The following is an 18,213-nucleotide window of genomic DNA, read 5'->3' as shown; positions in this document are numbered from 1 at the left end:
CGGGGATCAAGCGACTGACAGAACGTTTTCCATCGCTTGTCTTCCAATTTATCCATACGACGCTGGACTTTCTTTTGTGTGCGTCGTGAAGTCCTCAGATCCAAGACGGACTTCGTGCGCTGATGCCTTCTCTCCGCCTGTCGGCGTGACGCACGCACCCTCTCCAGTTCAATGGCCAAATTTGTTCGCCTTGCTGACCATGTAAGCGAGCAGATGGATGTTTTCAGTGCCCCTGCGTTTGCATCTTCGATAGTGTGTGAAAGGCCTTCCCGACATGCGTCATCCATATCCTTAAACCTTGACCAATCAACTGTACGCAAGACAGAAGAGGAGGAGCGTTGCTCAACTCCTCTAATCTTTATGCATGTTGGAATATGGTCGCTTACATGTTTTTCTATGTCCGTGAACCATTGGACGATCGAGGCAAAGCGCCGTGACACCAAAGTTAGGTCCAGCAGCTGCTATAGGTCGTGCCTCGCAGAAATGTAGGGCTGCCGTCATTCACACAGCACAAATCATGGTCGGCAGCAAAGGAGGCAAAACTCCTGCCTCTGGAGTCAACTTTAGTGCTTCCCCATAGCTGGTGATGCGCGGTAAAGTCGCCTGTGATAACCCAGGGGCCATTGTGGTTGCTGATATGCCTTCCGGTTAATTATGCAGCGAGTAGGCTAGATGACTTCAGGCTTTCATCTGTGAAGGTTAGTTGTTGGATAAAGTGCTAAAGAGCGGTAAAGGCTTATAATGGTTATATAACCTTATCCATCCGCGTCGATCCATTATCAACCGCGATCAGAGCCATTAACGCCTCATCACTCCTTATCATCCTTATTAACTTACTGACTGCTTATCCGTCTGTGTTACGCGACAATACACACAACGCGGTGAAACGTATTCATATAATTCAGATATTCGCCTTCTGCAAGCGGTAGGCATGTGGGCTCTAACTCCCTCTGTGTTCTCGAATATTCATCGGAATCAGACTCCACTGGGATACCCTGGTGTGCCTCTCGATGACGTCCGTAATAGTGAACCTCATTGGACATCCGCGATAACCGCTATCCGTCGAAAGGTGACAACCTGGCAGGGACGTGACCTTTCCGTTTTTGCGAGAGCTAAGGCACGCAATATATTTCTTGCTTCTAAGCTTCTTTATGTTCTGCAGGTCTAGCACTGCTCTGGCATCCATGTTCAGGCATTTCACAAATACTTGCTTATTTGGAGTTCATCATGGAAAGCCATGAGGAGGGACAACCTTTTTCTTCCACTTGAGAAGGGAGGTGTTACGGTTCGCTTTCTGCGGCCATGAATAGAACGGATGTCAAACGCCTGAGACACTACGTGTCTAATCGTCACGCTCGTCAACATGAAAGGACTTGTCCGTCGGGTGTTTTGCGACGGGATTTTGTACCAGTGCAAATCCTGCTCTCCTTTGTCCTTCGTTCACCCCATCTACGCCAGCAAGTCGTTTCTCTCCAAATTCCTCTGTGTGGGTTGACAGTGTGATGACCCGACGTGACCTGCGTTCACCACCTCTACAGCAGTGAGGGCTTTTTCTCCGTATTCCTCTGTCTGAACTGACCAGTGTGCTGACAAGGCCTTCTACCAGGGCGCAAGGGAGAATGAGGTTGCCCGGATGGTGAAGCGTATAAGAAGGCCAACGAGATGACACGTGGAGACACATCATCTCTGCCCTTGCGTGCGGGAGCACGCACGCCGAACGTTTCTGTGTTTTTTGTATTGGAGCGTACCGCCCACTCGTAACGACGCATTAAACTTCTGTTATTTACTTTTACATCATTGGTCTTCCTTGCCGGACCCTCTGCGATGGTCAATCTGGTTCGAGCTTCAAGCAGACGCTGTTGAAGGTGACCGAAACCCCCTCCCCGTACCAACTGGTGGCAGCCTTAACAGATGTCTCAGTCTTGTGCATTTGTTTGTGCGACAATTGGTCATGTGATTGTTTTACCTTAAAAACGTCCGTATTCATTCCTTATTGCGGTTAATATAAAACGTCTTGCACACTTCCCTTTTCTCTTTATCCCGACAAACTTTGCTCAAGAATTGCCGCAGTGGGGCTTCCTTAAAGAAGTTGTCGACACTATTTTTAAAAGCCACATTCACACTACAATATTTATTTAATATTGATAGAACGTCGCTAAATATAGCACTTGTACATAACCTTTTCTCTGAACCGATGTATAGAATGCCGTATCTGTCTCGATTTGCTCAAGATGTTCTTTGCCGTTTCCGTAGAATGTGTGTAACGCCAGCGGCGAAAACGTTTTTTCTTTATGCTACGCACTTCCACCCTGCCAGTTAAAACATGACTTCATAAAAAAAAACATTATATGTGCTCTAGAATGCAAATTGTAGACTTTGCAACCAATTCGAGACAATAGAACATAGCTTTATTCTTTGTCCTGACGCATTCTTTGTCGGCGAGGTTCGAATCTCACCGACGCGTTTTCTTCGAATTTTTCCTTCCTTCCGAGGTTTTGTTTTTCTTTGTGGAACGCATCATGTTACGCGTTACGGACAGACCGACGGACAGATTTCCTGGGTGAGTCGCCTGAGAATGCTTACGCATTAATAGGTACATAGATGTGACAAATGAATAGAATACGTCACCGGAGCAGCACCATTCTTGCTTCGGTTGATGGTCTCCCTGTCAAGAACAACCCTCACCAGACGAACATCGTCATGCTTGAGGTAGTTCCTGAACCAGTCTGAGGCTTCTTCAGACACTTCATTGGCTTTGTAACTGAACTTTCGAACCCTGCATGCAAGGTACACGTACAGCTGTGGATTTGGCAGATAATGAAATGCAGTGCAAAATGAAATAATTGCAGCAATAAAAAGTATATTATTCATATGCAGACAAAGACGAACTAATTTTGTGCGGCAATTTAGTTGAAAATTATGCCGGTCAGACGCATATATTGCAATTTATGTGAAGCGGTTATTCAAATGCTATAAATTTGGTCATTTCATTCCCGCATATCTCGCGTAAAGGAAACTGGCGCGGGCACATATCTTGTCATTATCCTCTCGCGAATTCGTACTACGCAATGCGACACACGCAGCGATCATTTCATACAGCTAGTTGGCGTTGGTACGATGGGAGCATACGTACGATTGTGATCTAATGGTCAGAGCGTCGGGCTGATGTACTTGGGGACCGAGATTCGATCTCATCATCGGCGTCGTAATTGAACTTTATTTTTCTTATTTAAAGTATGAGCTTTTCGGCGAGACAGCATCAGCAGCTACAGCCAGGAAAGTCCTGGAGAGTTCGCAAGGAAAGCTTTGCTTTAACAAATTAAGTCCGCCTAACCACTGAATGTTAACTGCGTACTCCCCATGACATGGACCCGCCGCGATAGCTTAGTGGCTATAGCGTTGCGTTGCCGAGTCAAATACTTTCTCCTTGCGCTGTAACGGCTACAGAAAACACGGACAAGCGAAGGGCGCGTCGCTTGTCCGTGTTTTCTGTACCCATCTTTTCGTACATAGCGCAAGAAGAAGTAGGAACAGCCAACAAACAACTAGTCCCTTTCATCGCCCTTTTGAGCTGCTTAGTTCGAGGTCGCTGGTTCGACCCTGGCCGCGATGGCCTCATTTCGATGGAGGCGAAATGCAAAAATGCTCGTGCGCTTATAGTTAAGTGAATATTAAAGAACCCGAGGTAGTGAAAATTATTCCGGAGTCCTCCGTTACGCCGTGACTCATAATTAGAGCGTATGTGAAACCCGAGAATTTATTCTGTTTGAAGGCAATTTCATCACATGGCATTTTAGTAGACAGCTTTGACATAGCACTACCGCTCTACCGCTGTCGCTACCGCATTGGCCGAGCGCCAATGTTGCATGTGAAAGCTTGGCTAGCACATGCAAAGATCGCAGGTGGCGGAGACAGTAGCGGTATGCTAAGACACACTAATATCAACTGCTATGGCAACTGCCATGAGCTTAGATCTATTAGCAACACGCGAGCGCATGACCCGTGGTAGGCAATAAATACAGATGAAAAAATCTGGGATGCAGTGTTATTTTATTTGACTCGTTTGAATTTTCAAACATTTCAAAAGATCGCGTGTTACATATACCAATGCAGCATTTCTTGAAATTCATTTTCCTTAAGAGGAAGCTTTAGCTCGGGCCCAACTCCGACGCGGCCTATTCAAATACATGTAAAAACGCAAAAACGTTTTTCTGAGATAACCCCTGGATCGATTTTAATGAAATTTGTTGCATTTGAGAGATAAAGTTAAATCCTGGTGTCTGTTGGAAGCGGAATTTTGATTTAGGTCTTGAATCCTGTTAACAAGATTTTCAAAAGTTCAGAAGTTTGAAAAAAATAGAAGCACGAAGTTTACAAACTAATAGCTCAGCATCAAGAACAGATATCACGGTTCTGTGAACGGCATCCATTAGGTCATTCAAAGCGGACAAATTTCATATGTCATTTTACATCTTATGTGAATGAATGAATGTGTATTGTTTAGTGGCGCAAGGGCCAGGGATGGCCAAAGAGCGCCATGACTAATTATGTGTTGTTAAGCGCTACTTTGTGAGTTTCGATGGTGGGATGTAACATGGCTGTAAAGTGGCCTAAAATCAATGCGTATCATAAAAGCGTAAAATGATATATAGTATAAAATTATGATAGTGAGCAATGTAGTTGTCTATGGGTATGGTACGCTTGATAAGTGATCATGACGCTAAAATGCAAGAACATGGAAATAGCTCCTATGCCTCCGGAAGGCCTTTGAGCCCAAAGGCTGGGAGGCAGGCGCTTTCTATTAATGCAGTTACCGCAGCAGAAACCTCAGTTAAGAGGCTGTGCTATGGATTTCCTGGTGATATAACATGAAAACTACGTACATCTTTTAAAAATTCGAACAACGACTGATATTTAAAAAGAGGTTCTATACCTATGAACATTTGAGGATGAAGCGGAATTCGCTGCCGATGTGGGAATGGAAAATGCTTTTTCCTATTTGTGTCTAATTCCCTGCATTGTATCAGGATGTGAAGCAGGGTAAGTGGCTCACCACATTTATCACACGTGGGTGGATCGCCACTGGACAAAAGGTATGCGTGTGTGCTGTATGTGTGTCCTATCCTGAGTCTGCAAAGTGATACTTCTGTGTGACGGTTCTTTGATACCGGCGGCCAGTTGCCAAGATAAGGCTTGATAACATGTAATTTATTTGCTGTTTCTTTATCCCACCAGCGCTGCCAGAAATCTCTTAGTTTTTTTTCTTATTGAGGGCTTGAGGTCCATTACAGGGATAGTCGTGGAAGTGTCTGCAGCGTTCGCGTTCACGGATGTGGCTAGCTGGTCCGCTAACACGTTTCCCTCTATCTCTCGGTGCCCCGGCACCCAGCATAGGACGATATGCTGCTTAGACGCATAGATTTTTAGCAATGCTGAGTAGAGAGAAATAATTACAGGGTTTTTATATTTCTTGACAGTTTTCAAAGCATTTACGACGCTCAAGGAGTCTGTGTATATAACAGCCTTTGGGATATTAAATTCTTCAATGTGTTTAACAGCGGGCAATATCGCGTAGGCCTCTGCTGTGAAAATACTTGTGCTAGGGTGCAGAACACCAGCATCCGAAAAGGATGGACCGACCGCTGCGTAAGATACGCCAGAATTACACTTCGATGCGTCTGTAAAGAATTCAGGAGAGGAGTATTTGTGCTGTAATTCGAGGAAATACGTTCGTATATGCGCGACAGGCGCGTGCTTTGTAACAGTTACGAAAGATATATCACAGTCTATTGGTTGCCACTGCCACGGCGGGGGCCGTATAGCAGGGGACATAAGGTGGTATTCAAGCAGTGGAACCCTTGTTTCTTCAGCCATGTCTCTGACACGCAGTGAGAAAGGCTTTGCCACTGTGGGCCGGTTGCGAAAAAGTTGACAACTGGACAAATCGTTTATGGTGGAGAACGCGGGCTGCTCACTGTTTGCGTTCACTCTCAGAAAATACATGAAAGAGGAGTATGTTCTCTGCAGATTAAGTGACCACTCATCCGATTCAACGTAAAGGCTTTCCACTGGGCTTGTTCTAAAGGCGCCTGTGGACAAGCGAATGCCTAAGTGGTGGACAGGGTCTAGCATCTTCAGAGCAGTTGGAGTAGCCGACTGGTAAACTATGGCTCCATAGTCTAGTCGTGTGCGTATGAGGCTTTTATACAAGTTCATGAGACATTTTCTATCACTGCCCCAGGTTGTGCGTGAGAGCACCTTTAAGATATTCATTGTTTTCATGCACTTGTCTTTAAGATATTTTATGTGCTGCACAAAGGTTAGCTTCGCGTCTAAAATTATGCCTAAGAATTTATGTTCCCTGTTTACGGGCAGACGCTCACCATGCAACACAATTTCAGGATCAGGGTGCAGGCCTCTTTTTCTGGAGAAAATGACACAGGTACTTTTTTGTGGGTTCAATCTGAACCCGTTCTCATCAGCCCATTTGGAGACCCTGTTAAGTCCAAGCTGGACCTGTCGCTCACAGATTGCAAGAGAACTTGACTGAAATCCTATCTGCACGTCGTCAACATACGTTGAATAGAAGATGTTATGTGGTATGTGTAGACGAAGAGAATTCATTTTTACTATAAAGAGTGTGCAGCTGAGCACCCCGCCCTGCGGCACTCCAGTTTCCTGTACAAACTTCTGTGACAGAACACTGCCCACTCGAACACGGAATGTCCGATTGGACAGATAACTTTCTATAACATTGAACATATTTCCGTGTATACCTAACTGTGAGAGGTCTTTCAATATCCCGAACCGCCACGTTGTATCATAGGCTTTCTCCATATCTAAGAATACTGATAAGAAAAACTGCTTATGGACAAAAGCTTCACGGATACGTGCCTCGATACGTATGAGATGGTCAGTGGTGGATCGACCCTCCCGAAACCCGCACTGGAATGGGTCTAGCAATTTGTTTGATTCTAGGAAGTGTAGTAGGCGACAGTTAATCATTTTTTCGAATACTTTGCAGAGGCAACTTGTTAATGCTATAGGTCTATAACTTGATACAGAGGAAGGATCCTTTCCGTGCTTCAGTATTGGAATTATAATAGCCTCCTTCCAAGCAGAGGGGATCTCGCCGGAAGACCATATAACGTTGTAAAGGGAAAGGAGGGTTTTCTGTGTTTCGGATGGTAGTTGTTTTAACATCTCATATATTATGCGGTCTGAACCTGGGGCGGATGTATTACAGCAGTTCAGTGCTGCCTGCAGTTCTGCTATGCAGAATGGTTCATTGTACGGCGCACTTTTTGCACATTTCCTTTCTAGCTTTTGGTTCTCTATTCGTGTTCTGTACTTTAGGAATGTTTCGGTGTAGTGTGAGGAGCTGGATATGTGTTCAAAGTGTGTGCCAAGAAAGTTGGCTTGATCTTCCAGGCTTTCTCCGTGACTATTTACTAAAGGCAGCGAATACGTTTGTTGTCCATTAACCTTTTTCACTCTATTCCATACTTTTGTCTCATCTGTGTACGAGTTGATGCTTGATATAAACTTCGCCCAACTCTCTCGTCTTGCTTGCCGGCGCGTTCTCCTTGCCTGGGATTTGACATGTTTAAAGTTTTCCAGGTTTTCAGCTGTAGGAGAATCGCGAAATATCGCCCACGCTTTGTTCTGGTTCCTCCGTGCTTGCCTGCATGCATCGTTCCACCAGGGAACACGCCGCTTGGAACCCATGCCGCTCGTTTGTGGAATACATTTACAGGCGGCATCCAGTATAAAAGCTGTAAAATATGCAACAGCATCATCTATGGTTATACCAGACAACTCAGTCCACGTCATGTAAGTAAGAGTTCGGTACCGTTCCCAATCGGCTGAGTCAATCTTCCACCGAGGGACCAGCGGGGGAAGTTGATCTTGTTTCGGCGTAGTTAGCATTATTGGGAAGTGGTCACTCCCATACGGGTTGTTAAGTACATTCCATTTAAAATAGGGTAAAAGCGTCGGCGATAAAATGCTAAGGTCTATGGCAGAGTATGACTTGTTGGACAGGTTAAAATACGTGGGCTCCTTCGTGTTCAAGAGACATGTTCCAGAGGTAAAAAGCACCTGTTCAATGACGCGACCTCGCGCATCACAGCGTGAATCGCCCCACAAAGTACTGTGTGCATTAAAATCACCAAGAATAAAATAGGGGTCCGGGAGCTCATCTATTAATGATTCTAAGTCGCGTCTGTGAAGGTGATGATGTGGTGGTATATACAGAGAACAGATTGTAATGAGTTTATTTAAAAGTACGGCTCGAACGGCCACGGCCTCAAGTGACGTTTGGAGCTTTAGATGCTGACACGCTACACTTTTGTCAGCAATAATAGCTACACCGCCAGATGCTGCGACAGCATCCTCGCGGTCTTTGCGAAACGTAACGTGCTTTCGGAGAAAGTTTGTGTGTGTAGATTTTAAGTGTGTCTCCTGTAAACACAGCACTTTTGGATTGTGTTTATGGATGAGTTCTTGAACATCATCAAGATTCCTAAGTAGACCTCTGACGTTCCATTGAATGATTTGTGTATCCATATTTTATATTAAATTGGTGCTGTGTTTACGAAAACGGAAGGGATGTCTTAGATTACAGAGCCCTTTCGAGGCCCTGTAACCGGGGTTTTGCTCTTTTTGAAGCGTTCGAGAGAACTTCGCCGCTCCTTAGGCGCCGGATGCGCCTTGAGCATAGGTGTAATGTCCATTGCCTCTTGTGAGGCGCCGGACACCTGCTCTTGCGAGCGAGAAGTTTCCCGAGAGGGTCCCGCCTTGGAGGGCAAGACCCCTGCGCCCACCAGCCCGGAGGTCGATGGGGCTCCCTGGGAGATTTGGCTGCGCCGGCCATTGCCAGCGCTGGAAGGGACCTGGGAGGTTGAGGCAGCCTCAGCTGCGCCCACCTTCGGGGTCGACGGTCCCTTCTTCTCGGTTGACGGAGCAGCGCTAGCTGCAACCGCCGCGGGGGCAGATGGCGTAACTGCCGACTCACTGCGTGTGGGTCGGACAGTCGCCGGAGGCCGTTGTGACGCTGCCCCCTGACGCGCCACTTCGGCAAAGCTTTTCTTTGGCAGGTATGCAACCCGCCTGCGTGCCTCCTTGAATGATATATTCTCTTTTACTTTTATAGTTACTATTTCTTTTTCCTTCTTCCAGGAGGGGCACGACCGCGAGTACGCGGCGTGATCCCCGTCACAGTTCACACAGTGGAGAGAGTTATTACATGCTTCAGTGGCGTGTTCAAGGGCACTACATTTCGCACATGTTTGGCGGCCTCGGCAGCTCTGTGAGCTGTGGCCGAAACGCTGGCATTTGAAACATCTCAAGGGATTTGGCACGTACGGTCTTACACGAAGCTTGATGTACCCAGCCTCGATTGACTCGGGCAGGACACTTGAATTGAAGGTGAGTATTATGTGTTTGGTCGCAATTTCTTTACCGTCTCGCCTCATCTTGATTCTTTTGACGTTTATGACATTCTGTTCACTGAAGCCCTCCAACAGTTCAGCCTCAGTGAGCTCTAGCAAATCATCGTCGGAGACAACGCCGCGGAAGGTATTCATCGTGCGGTGCGGGGTTACTACTACTTGGGTCTCCCCAAATGATACTAGCTGTGGCAGCTTCTCAAATTGCTTCTGGTCGCGGAGCTCCAAGAGGAGGTCACCGCTAGCCATCCTCGACACCTTATATCCTGGGCCAAAAACTTCGGTAAGAGACTTAGAGACAAGGAAAGGGGAGACTGTTCGTACTTGTTTAGCTGGTTTTTCTGAGTGGATGACATGAAAACGTGGAAAATTGTGGACTTGGCGTCCGAAAAACTGAAAGACCTCTTCGGTGCGCCCTCGTTTCTGAGGGCGATCAGGGAGTTTAGGAAAAGCGTTTTCCATAAGTACAATTGGGTTTTCGGCCGCGATGCCGACCAGCCACCATGGAGCCCAACAGGGGGACGTGACAGGAGCTCCTGCTATAGAAACCCTGCCAACGCCAGCCGTACATCGCTGCTATAACCAAATACAGCATAACCAAGGCTGGCCAGCTACACAAGGTTAACCCTTGCCGCCGGGAAACTAGGAAGTGAGGAGAAGTGATGAGAAGACAGGAAAGATGAAAAAGACGGGAGAGAAAGACGAAGATTGGGGAGGAGGACAGGAAAAGGCGACTGCCGATTTCCCCCGGGTGGGTCAGTCCGGGGGTGCCGTCTATGTGAAGCAGAGGCCAAAGGGGTGTGTTGCCTCCGCCGGGGGGCCTTAAAGGTCCAAACACCCAGCATCGGCTCAACCCCCAGGATCCCCTTTTCCCCAGACACGGCTAAGCCGCGCACGGCTACACGCGGGAGGGTCCAACCCTCATGTGCTCGGGTCCGTGGTGTCGCAACACACCAAACGCCTGCTTGCGCAGACGCCCCTGCGGGGAACATCTTATGTGAATTTGTTACGTTGTTTACAAGGGTTTTGCAAAAGTTGTAATTGCACAATAATAAAATTTTTTAGATGCATGTGTAAAATGTTAAATTTGTCTGCTTTAGATGTGCTATTAGGCACAATTCACAGAATTGCAATATCATTTTTCCTTGCTGAGTTACGGAGTTGTAAACTTGATAGTTTCGTTTTCTGAAAATTTGCGATTTTTGCCATTCTTTAATAAAAAATTGAAGCCGTAAATCAAAAATTCGAAACCAACAGTCACTAGATTTTAAGTTTTTCTTTTAAACGCAACAAACCTCGTCAAATTTGGTGCAGTAGTTGCCGAGAAAAACGAATTCTCCTTTTACATGTATTTAGATAGGAGCACCGGAGCTAAAGCTTCCTCTTAAGAGGCGTCGCTAAGGTAACAAGTGTATTCTTGTGAACATTGCCTGAAGTCAGAAATAAAAGAAAGTTTAAGGCGTTACTTTTGTTGCCCAGGCATTATAAGTGCGGTAAGAATTTTGTGTGAGTATACTGGAAACACAGTGATATAATGTATATTTCAGATAATTGTGATGAATTTATTGCAGCTTTCGATTGCACGTTTTGTCACTTCTCCACTTCATACAACGTTAACTTTTGGGGGAACTGTTTGAGGACGGGACAAGAAAGGAAACAAACACGAGCGCACGTGTTTGCTTCCCTTCTTGTCTCGTCCTCGCGAAGTTCACCCGAAAGTTGATATGCACCAAGAAGTCCAGCTAAAAACCCTTCTTCGTACAACCTTCCTTCTCTCGATTGACTTCGGTATGCGCTAAAACACCGCTCAACAAACGACTAAGGCCACATTTCGTAGTGGCTATCACGGCATCATAGTTGTTACCATACCACAGGCCTTCTTACCATAGGCCTTACCCTAGGGTAACCTTCCGTTGAGTAACTACAATCCGTCTTAGCCTTTTGATAATGAGTCGATCTGTTCTTTTTTTTTTCTCGCGAAGATTCGTCGCGAGGCATATCAAATTAAATCGTCGCAAGGTAAAAGAAAATCAAATTAAAGCTTCCAACTCCGCATCATGAGGGAACTGCAGCAATGTTTCAGCAATCTTATTGTTCGTCACCCAACGGGTCTGATATTCAGATACGTCTGGATTAATTCCGGCTTTCGTTCAAATCTTAAGTTTGATCACCCGCGTTCCAGGGCACATCCAAAGCAGGTATCGAGCATCTGGCACTTGCTTAGGATGTGCCCTGGGTTGAGTTGTTGGTATAGTAAAGCTGCATAACATGACCTTATGAATGGTAATGCGACCTCTTGGTTGAAAAAAGAAAGAGCGCTTAAAAGGACAACCGCAGACAACACACACGAGCGTTGAAATATGCGGAAACGTTTTTTTTTTATTCTCTTTTATTCCAAAAACGCTGTGATCATCTGCAAGAAGTCCCATGTAAGTGAGGTCACCTACCTGACGGTGAACGAAGGTTTTTTGTGCTCTTCAGGGTCACAAGTATCCAATATGAGTGGTGCATAGCCATCGACTGTCAGTGTCAGTGTCAGCTTGTCCTCATCGAAGGTGACCCTAATCTTGCCGAGGCGTGGCTCTTCGCGCATGGAGACAAAGCAATCGCCCTTGACAACGAGCATCTGCCTGCATATCATAAAAATAAAGTGGGGGCACTCAAGGCTCTTTCTTCGTAGCAAGGTGCGAGCTGGGTCAAATTGGTTCCAACAGCTCAGAAAGAAACAAGAGCGAGTGATGATGGGACAAAAGGAAAAAGACAAGCTCTTGCATTTTTATATTTTTTCTGTGGTCCCGTATTCGATTGCTGCAAGAACTTAAAATAAGATAGGAACGAAAATTTTATGAAACAGAGAGGGCACCGGACAAACCGGAGAAATTGGACACGTACACTGGGGGGGGGGGCGCAGTCACAAGAAATTATCAAAGTTTCCCTAACTCGTGCGCACCGTACAGATAATGAAGATACTAAACCTATAGCAATGTGAAAACCAAACGCCAGATTGGAACGATACATAGTAAGAATACGGAGGGAAATTAGAAAATATGATCCAGTTAAAGGTTTGTATAAGCTCGGCTTTCCCGCAATACTAAGACGCTTCGTGGCCGAGCCTACCGCTTGAAGAAAAGAATACGAGTTAACGACCGTGGTTCCGAAAACGGCCCGAGGCACATGTTTATTTTTTTTTGGGGGGGGGGGAAGGAAGGGAGACGGGGTATTGCAGAAGAGTGCAGACGTGCTAAGTTCGAACACAACTGGCCCTGATGACCATGACGTCTAAGACTGGTTGACTTTTCGTATATAAAAGTGAGCGTGCACAGTGGGACAACGACGGAAAAATGCACAGCGTCATATTTTACTAAACAGGTATTGCGATTGAGAACCTGTGGTTGTGCAATTATGAAGCTGAGCTTGCCGCTTGGTCCGCGTTCGAGGTAATGTTTGCAGAGGTGTTCACTTGCGCGGCTGTGCGCAACCTTCGCGATGAACTGCGATGCGATGCATTACTCGTTGTCCTTGAACTGTTCAAGTCATACGCAAATGATATCGACGTGTTTCGATGAAGGTTGCATACGCTCGCTGTTGTTGACACTGGTGTCGCTACATGTCTCCATTATAAGTGAACAGATTTACCACTCTATTCCCAAGGTTAGAACAACACATTTAGGCTTGTCGCTTCGTATAGCCCGCGTGCAACACGTTTCAGTCCAGCACGTTATCTATACGATTTACTTTTTTTTTTGGTTCTGACGTGTTGCTCCTACGATATCATCAACGGACCCTGTCCGGCAGTAACGCTATCATGCATGGATGGTGTTTGTACTACATTTTTCTCAGCTGTGCGACGCTCCTTCTAACGCCGACCTTCAAGCGCCGATATTTCCTTCGATTTGCGCCTCTATTTCGACCGCGACGGTTCCTTTTAGCCCCTCGGATGTTTTCATCCGCCAATGATATTCCGCTGTCGTACTCTGTGCCTTTGTTACGTGGCGAGGCCTAGTGCCGTGTGTAGCCCGTGGGCGTTCTTGAAGACCTTGACTCTCCATGGTTTCTCACGTAATGGTAATCTACGCGCGTAAATTTTAAAATTTCGTCCATGGCACGAGATGATTTTTTATGTTAGTTGTGAACTTAACAAATAAGCTTAATTATTCATTAGTATTTGGAACATTTTATTACGGCGTAACTAGAATTTTATCCAACAAGTATATACGTATAACCAAGCGCAAGTCTACTCGGAATCACAAGTACGAGAAAGACTAATTACACTTAAATGACGTTGTCCACATTTTGAAGCACTGCTGATTAGACGTGTGCTGAGGATTGATATGCGATTGGGATTAGACGCGTTCTGATATTGATGAGCGAAGCGTATTTGAAAATTTAAGGCCAGCTCATTTCTGAAACTAAGCGACCACTGAAGCTAAGGCTAGTTGGGCTACAAGACCAGTGAAAATAGCCGTAAGGTGTGCGAGTAGCGCGTGGTCAGTGCGTGGTCAGCCCCCACTGCGCTGCGAACACGCTCACAACATTCCTTTCTCGCTTCGAAGGCAGCCTTAGCCTGGCGCTTCAATTCGATCCATTGAACTCTGTCGTCGATGCAGCATTTTCTCACAACGTGTCGTGTTGTTTTGAAACGCTGCTAAAGCTCAGCCGGTAAACTCTTAAGTGCTTTCGACAGTACCTGCAGACGACGCGGCGTTTCCCTTACACTCACGTGCTTCCGGTTTGTCACGCACACCACTCGGGAGTCATGAAAGTCACAAAAGGGTTCTGACGCGTACGTCATTTGCAAGTGTCACTGAACGTTTCAGTCGTGTCAAGGAGCGATGTCACGCAAGCGAAGTAGGATATAGCCGAAAGGGTTAGAATATAGTTAATATGCTCCGTATGTGCGTGTTTAAGCGTTTTGACGTGTTCGTGAGTTTGTGTGTGTCAGAGAGTGTTTCAAGGTGGGAGCTGCCAAGAGCGAAGGAGAGCGAACGCTGGCCTACTCTGCCTGTTATCACGCCCATCTAAGCCCCTGACTCGGCGAGCCACCTGTGTGTTTCTTTAGCAACGGGCGTGCCTTGTTGGCTATGCCTTCAACCGTCGATAAGAAAAATCGACATGGTCAAAATCGCCGAGGTAATCTCCCAAATATTGCTTCCGAGATGAGATGAAGGGAAGCGAAAGTCTACAACCCCACACAGTTGCCGTGGAGGGGGGGAAATGGGAGGATATTGCTACGCTTTCAATCTGAAGTGGGAGAGCCGCCATGTCCATCAGGGATGCATGACGTTGTTTCCGTTTCACCACGATACCGGAAGTCTGTGGGAGACCAAGCCATAGACCGCAGATTTTGAAGTAAAATAAGTGTTGGAATGTGAGCTTAATTGCTGTTCCATGGGGGCTTCCCCGCTGAATAATGTAAGAGCACGGGTTCCCAGGCAGCTGGCTAACAGGATTTCCAAAAGCTTTAACAATGTGCTGAGGAATACTTGCATCTCTACTGGCCAGCCTACGCATACGCTGTCTACATGTAGATGCCTGCAGGCGTGGTGCTGCCGGCTATGCGCTGTAATAAATTCAATGTTTGTGTCCAGCGGGCTCTGTTGGCCACAGACATTTCATTTTTGTAATCGTCCAGCGTCAGTGTTGGACACGGGCCCATAGTGTGCGCCACAAGCAGGTTTGTCCATTACTGAAGTCGTCTGATGCCGTCTTCAAGAAATTAAATTGTCGCTGATTATGCAGTCTGCAAGCAGCACGCTAACAAAATGTGGAATTTGCTGCAATGTTGCATTAGCGGTAAAATGTGGCGTTAGGTAAGTAATTGACGGATCAGAAGTGTTAAATGTCAGGCATAGTGCAAGCCTAACGTGCTAAGAAAGCTAAAAAAAAAGCGTGAAAACATTGTTTGGCTGAGTGCCAGGTCCCATGTTTACATGACATTCCTTCACGTACAATACAAAGATTATCCGCTTTTCGTATAAAAAGTGACATTCTAGGAGAGTGCAGTAAACGTTCACTGCTATCAGAGAGATTGAATACCCCCTCCCCTAAAAAAAAATATCGAACAAAGGACGGCGGAGCGCCGCGCCCTTTAAGTTTTAATGCGCAGCACCGAACACTCGTTGACAGGTTTCTCGCCGTTATAAAATGTCTGGAGAGAGAGGTAGAGAGGAAGAGATAGATAATTTTATTTACAGAAAGGCAGAGAGGTCGACCTGAGCTGTAGGTGGGGCACTTGGCCAACATTTTGATTTATCGACTCAAGTCCATTCATAGAGTAGAGGCCTGCTGTTCTACGCTGGGTAAACGGGACGGGAGTAAGAGGGCTGGTGAATGATGATAAGCGTATGGGCACAATTTCACAACGTTAGAGCATCTCTAAAGTCGTGCGTCTAGCCAAGTGGCTTGTAAAAAGGCGATGGCTGCACTTGTAACCAAGGCTGCGCTGTTTCCACCAGGTCAAGGACTCCAAAAAGAAACTCGTCTGCAGGTAGCGGCCTCATATCTATGTATACGATGGAAAAGACCAGTTTCTGTCGTTCTTGCGCGCACGCGGGACAAATGCAGAATGTGTGAGCAAGTGCTTCTGACACTAGCCCAAATGTCCGGAAGCCCTAGTAAAAAGGCGGGAAGATTTAATATGGGCAAAGGTACGTGACATAGTCACAAAGAAAAGTAGACAAAGTTACGTAGTGATGTGCCACTGATCTAGCGTGCCCAGGAAAATTAAATTTGATTACTTTCACCAAGCCACTAGCCATAAGAGCATCACGTCACGAAGGACTTTAATCAGTTCGGCGTCTATGTGAAGAACAAGAAACAGAATGAAAACCCTACATTTGATGCAGAGTTATTTCTGCTCCTGCCTTATTGGGTAGCATGCATAGTTCGCGCGTGGGATTTGTACAACTATCTATCGTGCACCGAAAACGGATCAGTATAACATCGGCCAAATACTTCCTCTATCGCCTTAAATATACTTTTCCCTAGGCGTGTCATACATATTTTGAGAAAAAAAAGAGATGAAATCCCGAACAAAAGATTGAACTAGTTGACGAAATACGTAACTGAATCACAAGCCCAATAGATAGTACGCACCACGGCTGCCTTAACGTGTTATTCCGCGTATATTTTTCAGTCGATGGTATGGTATGGTATGATGAACTTTATTTAATGTCCTGAAGATCAACCCTTAGGTTGACGCAGGCGGCTCCCACGTCGGGACAGTAAGGTTTAACCTTACCGCCGTATCATGGGCCTTCTGGACGGCCTGTACTTGATCGGAAAGAACTCCAGTGTGTAGGACTCGCTGCCACCAGTCTCTCTCCTTGTCACAGTCTGTGAAAGTCACAGGACCCTGCCAAAGCATGTGATCCAGAGTAATGATGCCATTACACTTCTCGCAATTGATTGGTATCTCTCTTTCAGGATATATCTTGTTAATAAAGTTTGGACTTGGATAAGTTCTTGTTTGCAACATATCAGAGTCACCGCTTGAGCTCTATTGAGCTTAGCGTGTGGCACTGGGAATTCCCTTCTGTTCATGTAGTAATGCCTTGTGATTTCATTATATGTAAGTAATTGGTCCCTGTTCTCCACCTGTATATTATTAAGGTCCTGGCCGCGTAGTGCACGGATAGTAAGCCCTCGTGCAGCTGCGTTAGCCATCTCGTTTAAATTCTTCCATGGAATATTTTTATTCTTGAATTGACAAAGTGACGTCTTACTATTTTTCGTGTTTTATAAAAGTACATTCAAAATAAATAGTTCCATCACGCTAACCAAAATTAACATTGAATTCTCGCATTTAAAAGCGATCAAGAGATTATTGGCAGGAAGACAGTGCAAAGTACACTTGAAAATACTGAAATATGATAAAGCGCGTGGTGCAACTACCGATCGAGAGTAAGCCCTTATCAGCTAAATAGTGAGATTTTTCCTAGTCAATAATAACCTAATTATGTAGAACCAAGTGAGTGGAGTTGCGGTCGAAATGTAAAATTTACTCTTATTGGACGTGAAATTTTGCGACTGAGGCTTAAGATCGTGCATTCGTTTCAAATCTGCGTTGACCCTAATACTTACGTGGCGGAATGTGTTGCGACAGAGCCACGAGTTCGTGACCGCAACGGCTGCGTTCTTATTGAACACACACACAAAATATAACGTTTCCTTCCCTAAATGTTTTTGGGATTTATAGAATTGACACTCTGAAAAATAGAGACAGCAGCTAAAGAGCGCCACGTTACGCAACACGCTGTATAGCGGCTGGAAACCTTCCTTCCCTCTCTATTAGAGCGAGGTGGAAGGAATGAAAATTCAGCTATTCCAGCCAGAGTGCAGCAAACGACAAAGGCGATTCCCCTAGCTCATGTCATCGGAACGCTGTTCGCAGTGCCACCATCCATTGCATACAAAACCAATAGTTCACCTAAGCCATAGGACACCTTACATACCCAGGGATTCTAAACACTGCTTATTCGTCTATTTGTCAAGCTTCACCGCAGTGCACCAGCAGAACGTCGAAAAGATACTTCCTTCTAATAACACACGCATTTGCAGCACTTACCCCCGTATTCAAGGACGAAACTTAGGTTGAAGCCCATGCTTCAACTTTTCACTCCATTTAAATGACACCTGTACTGAACGCGCCGGGGAAACGCTATGAGCGTTCTTGGCACATTCACGTCAGGTGTCACTCAGATCAAATCAAGCATGGGCTTCAATTTAAGTTGCGTTCCTGAATACGGCGGTCAGTCGTAACTTC

General features: G+C 45.9%; 1 protein-coding gene across 1 annotated transcript in view; it reads right to left on the bottom strand.

Annotated features, from left to right (window-relative positions):
- Nucleotides 1-18,213, bottom strand: part of LOC135918192 (mitochondrial amidoxime-reducing component 1-like) — a 34,782-nt gene that overhangs the window by 5,665 nt on the left and 10,904 nt on the right. The window contains exons 3-4 of the mRNA XM_065451870.1: nt 11,897-12,079; nt 2,629-2,776 (exon numbers count right to left, since the gene is read on the bottom strand). Of these exons, the coding sequence (XP_065307942.1) occupies nt 2,629-2,776; nt 11,897-12,079 (331 nt within the window). The remainder of the gene's footprint in view (nt 1-2,628; nt 2,777-11,896; nt 12,080-18,213) is intronic.

The sequence above is a fragment of the Dermacentor albipictus genome, chromosome 1 (genome assembly GCF_038994185.2).
Source record: "Dermacentor albipictus isolate Rhodes 1998 colony chromosome 1, USDA_Dalb.pri_finalv2, whole genome shotgun sequence".
NCBI classification, from domain to species: domain Eukaryota; kingdom Metazoa; phylum Arthropoda; class Arachnida; order Ixodida; family Ixodidae; genus Dermacentor; species Dermacentor albipictus.
Note: the sequence above shows the minus strand (reverse complement) of the source record. Positions and strands in the feature narration are given on the sequence as shown.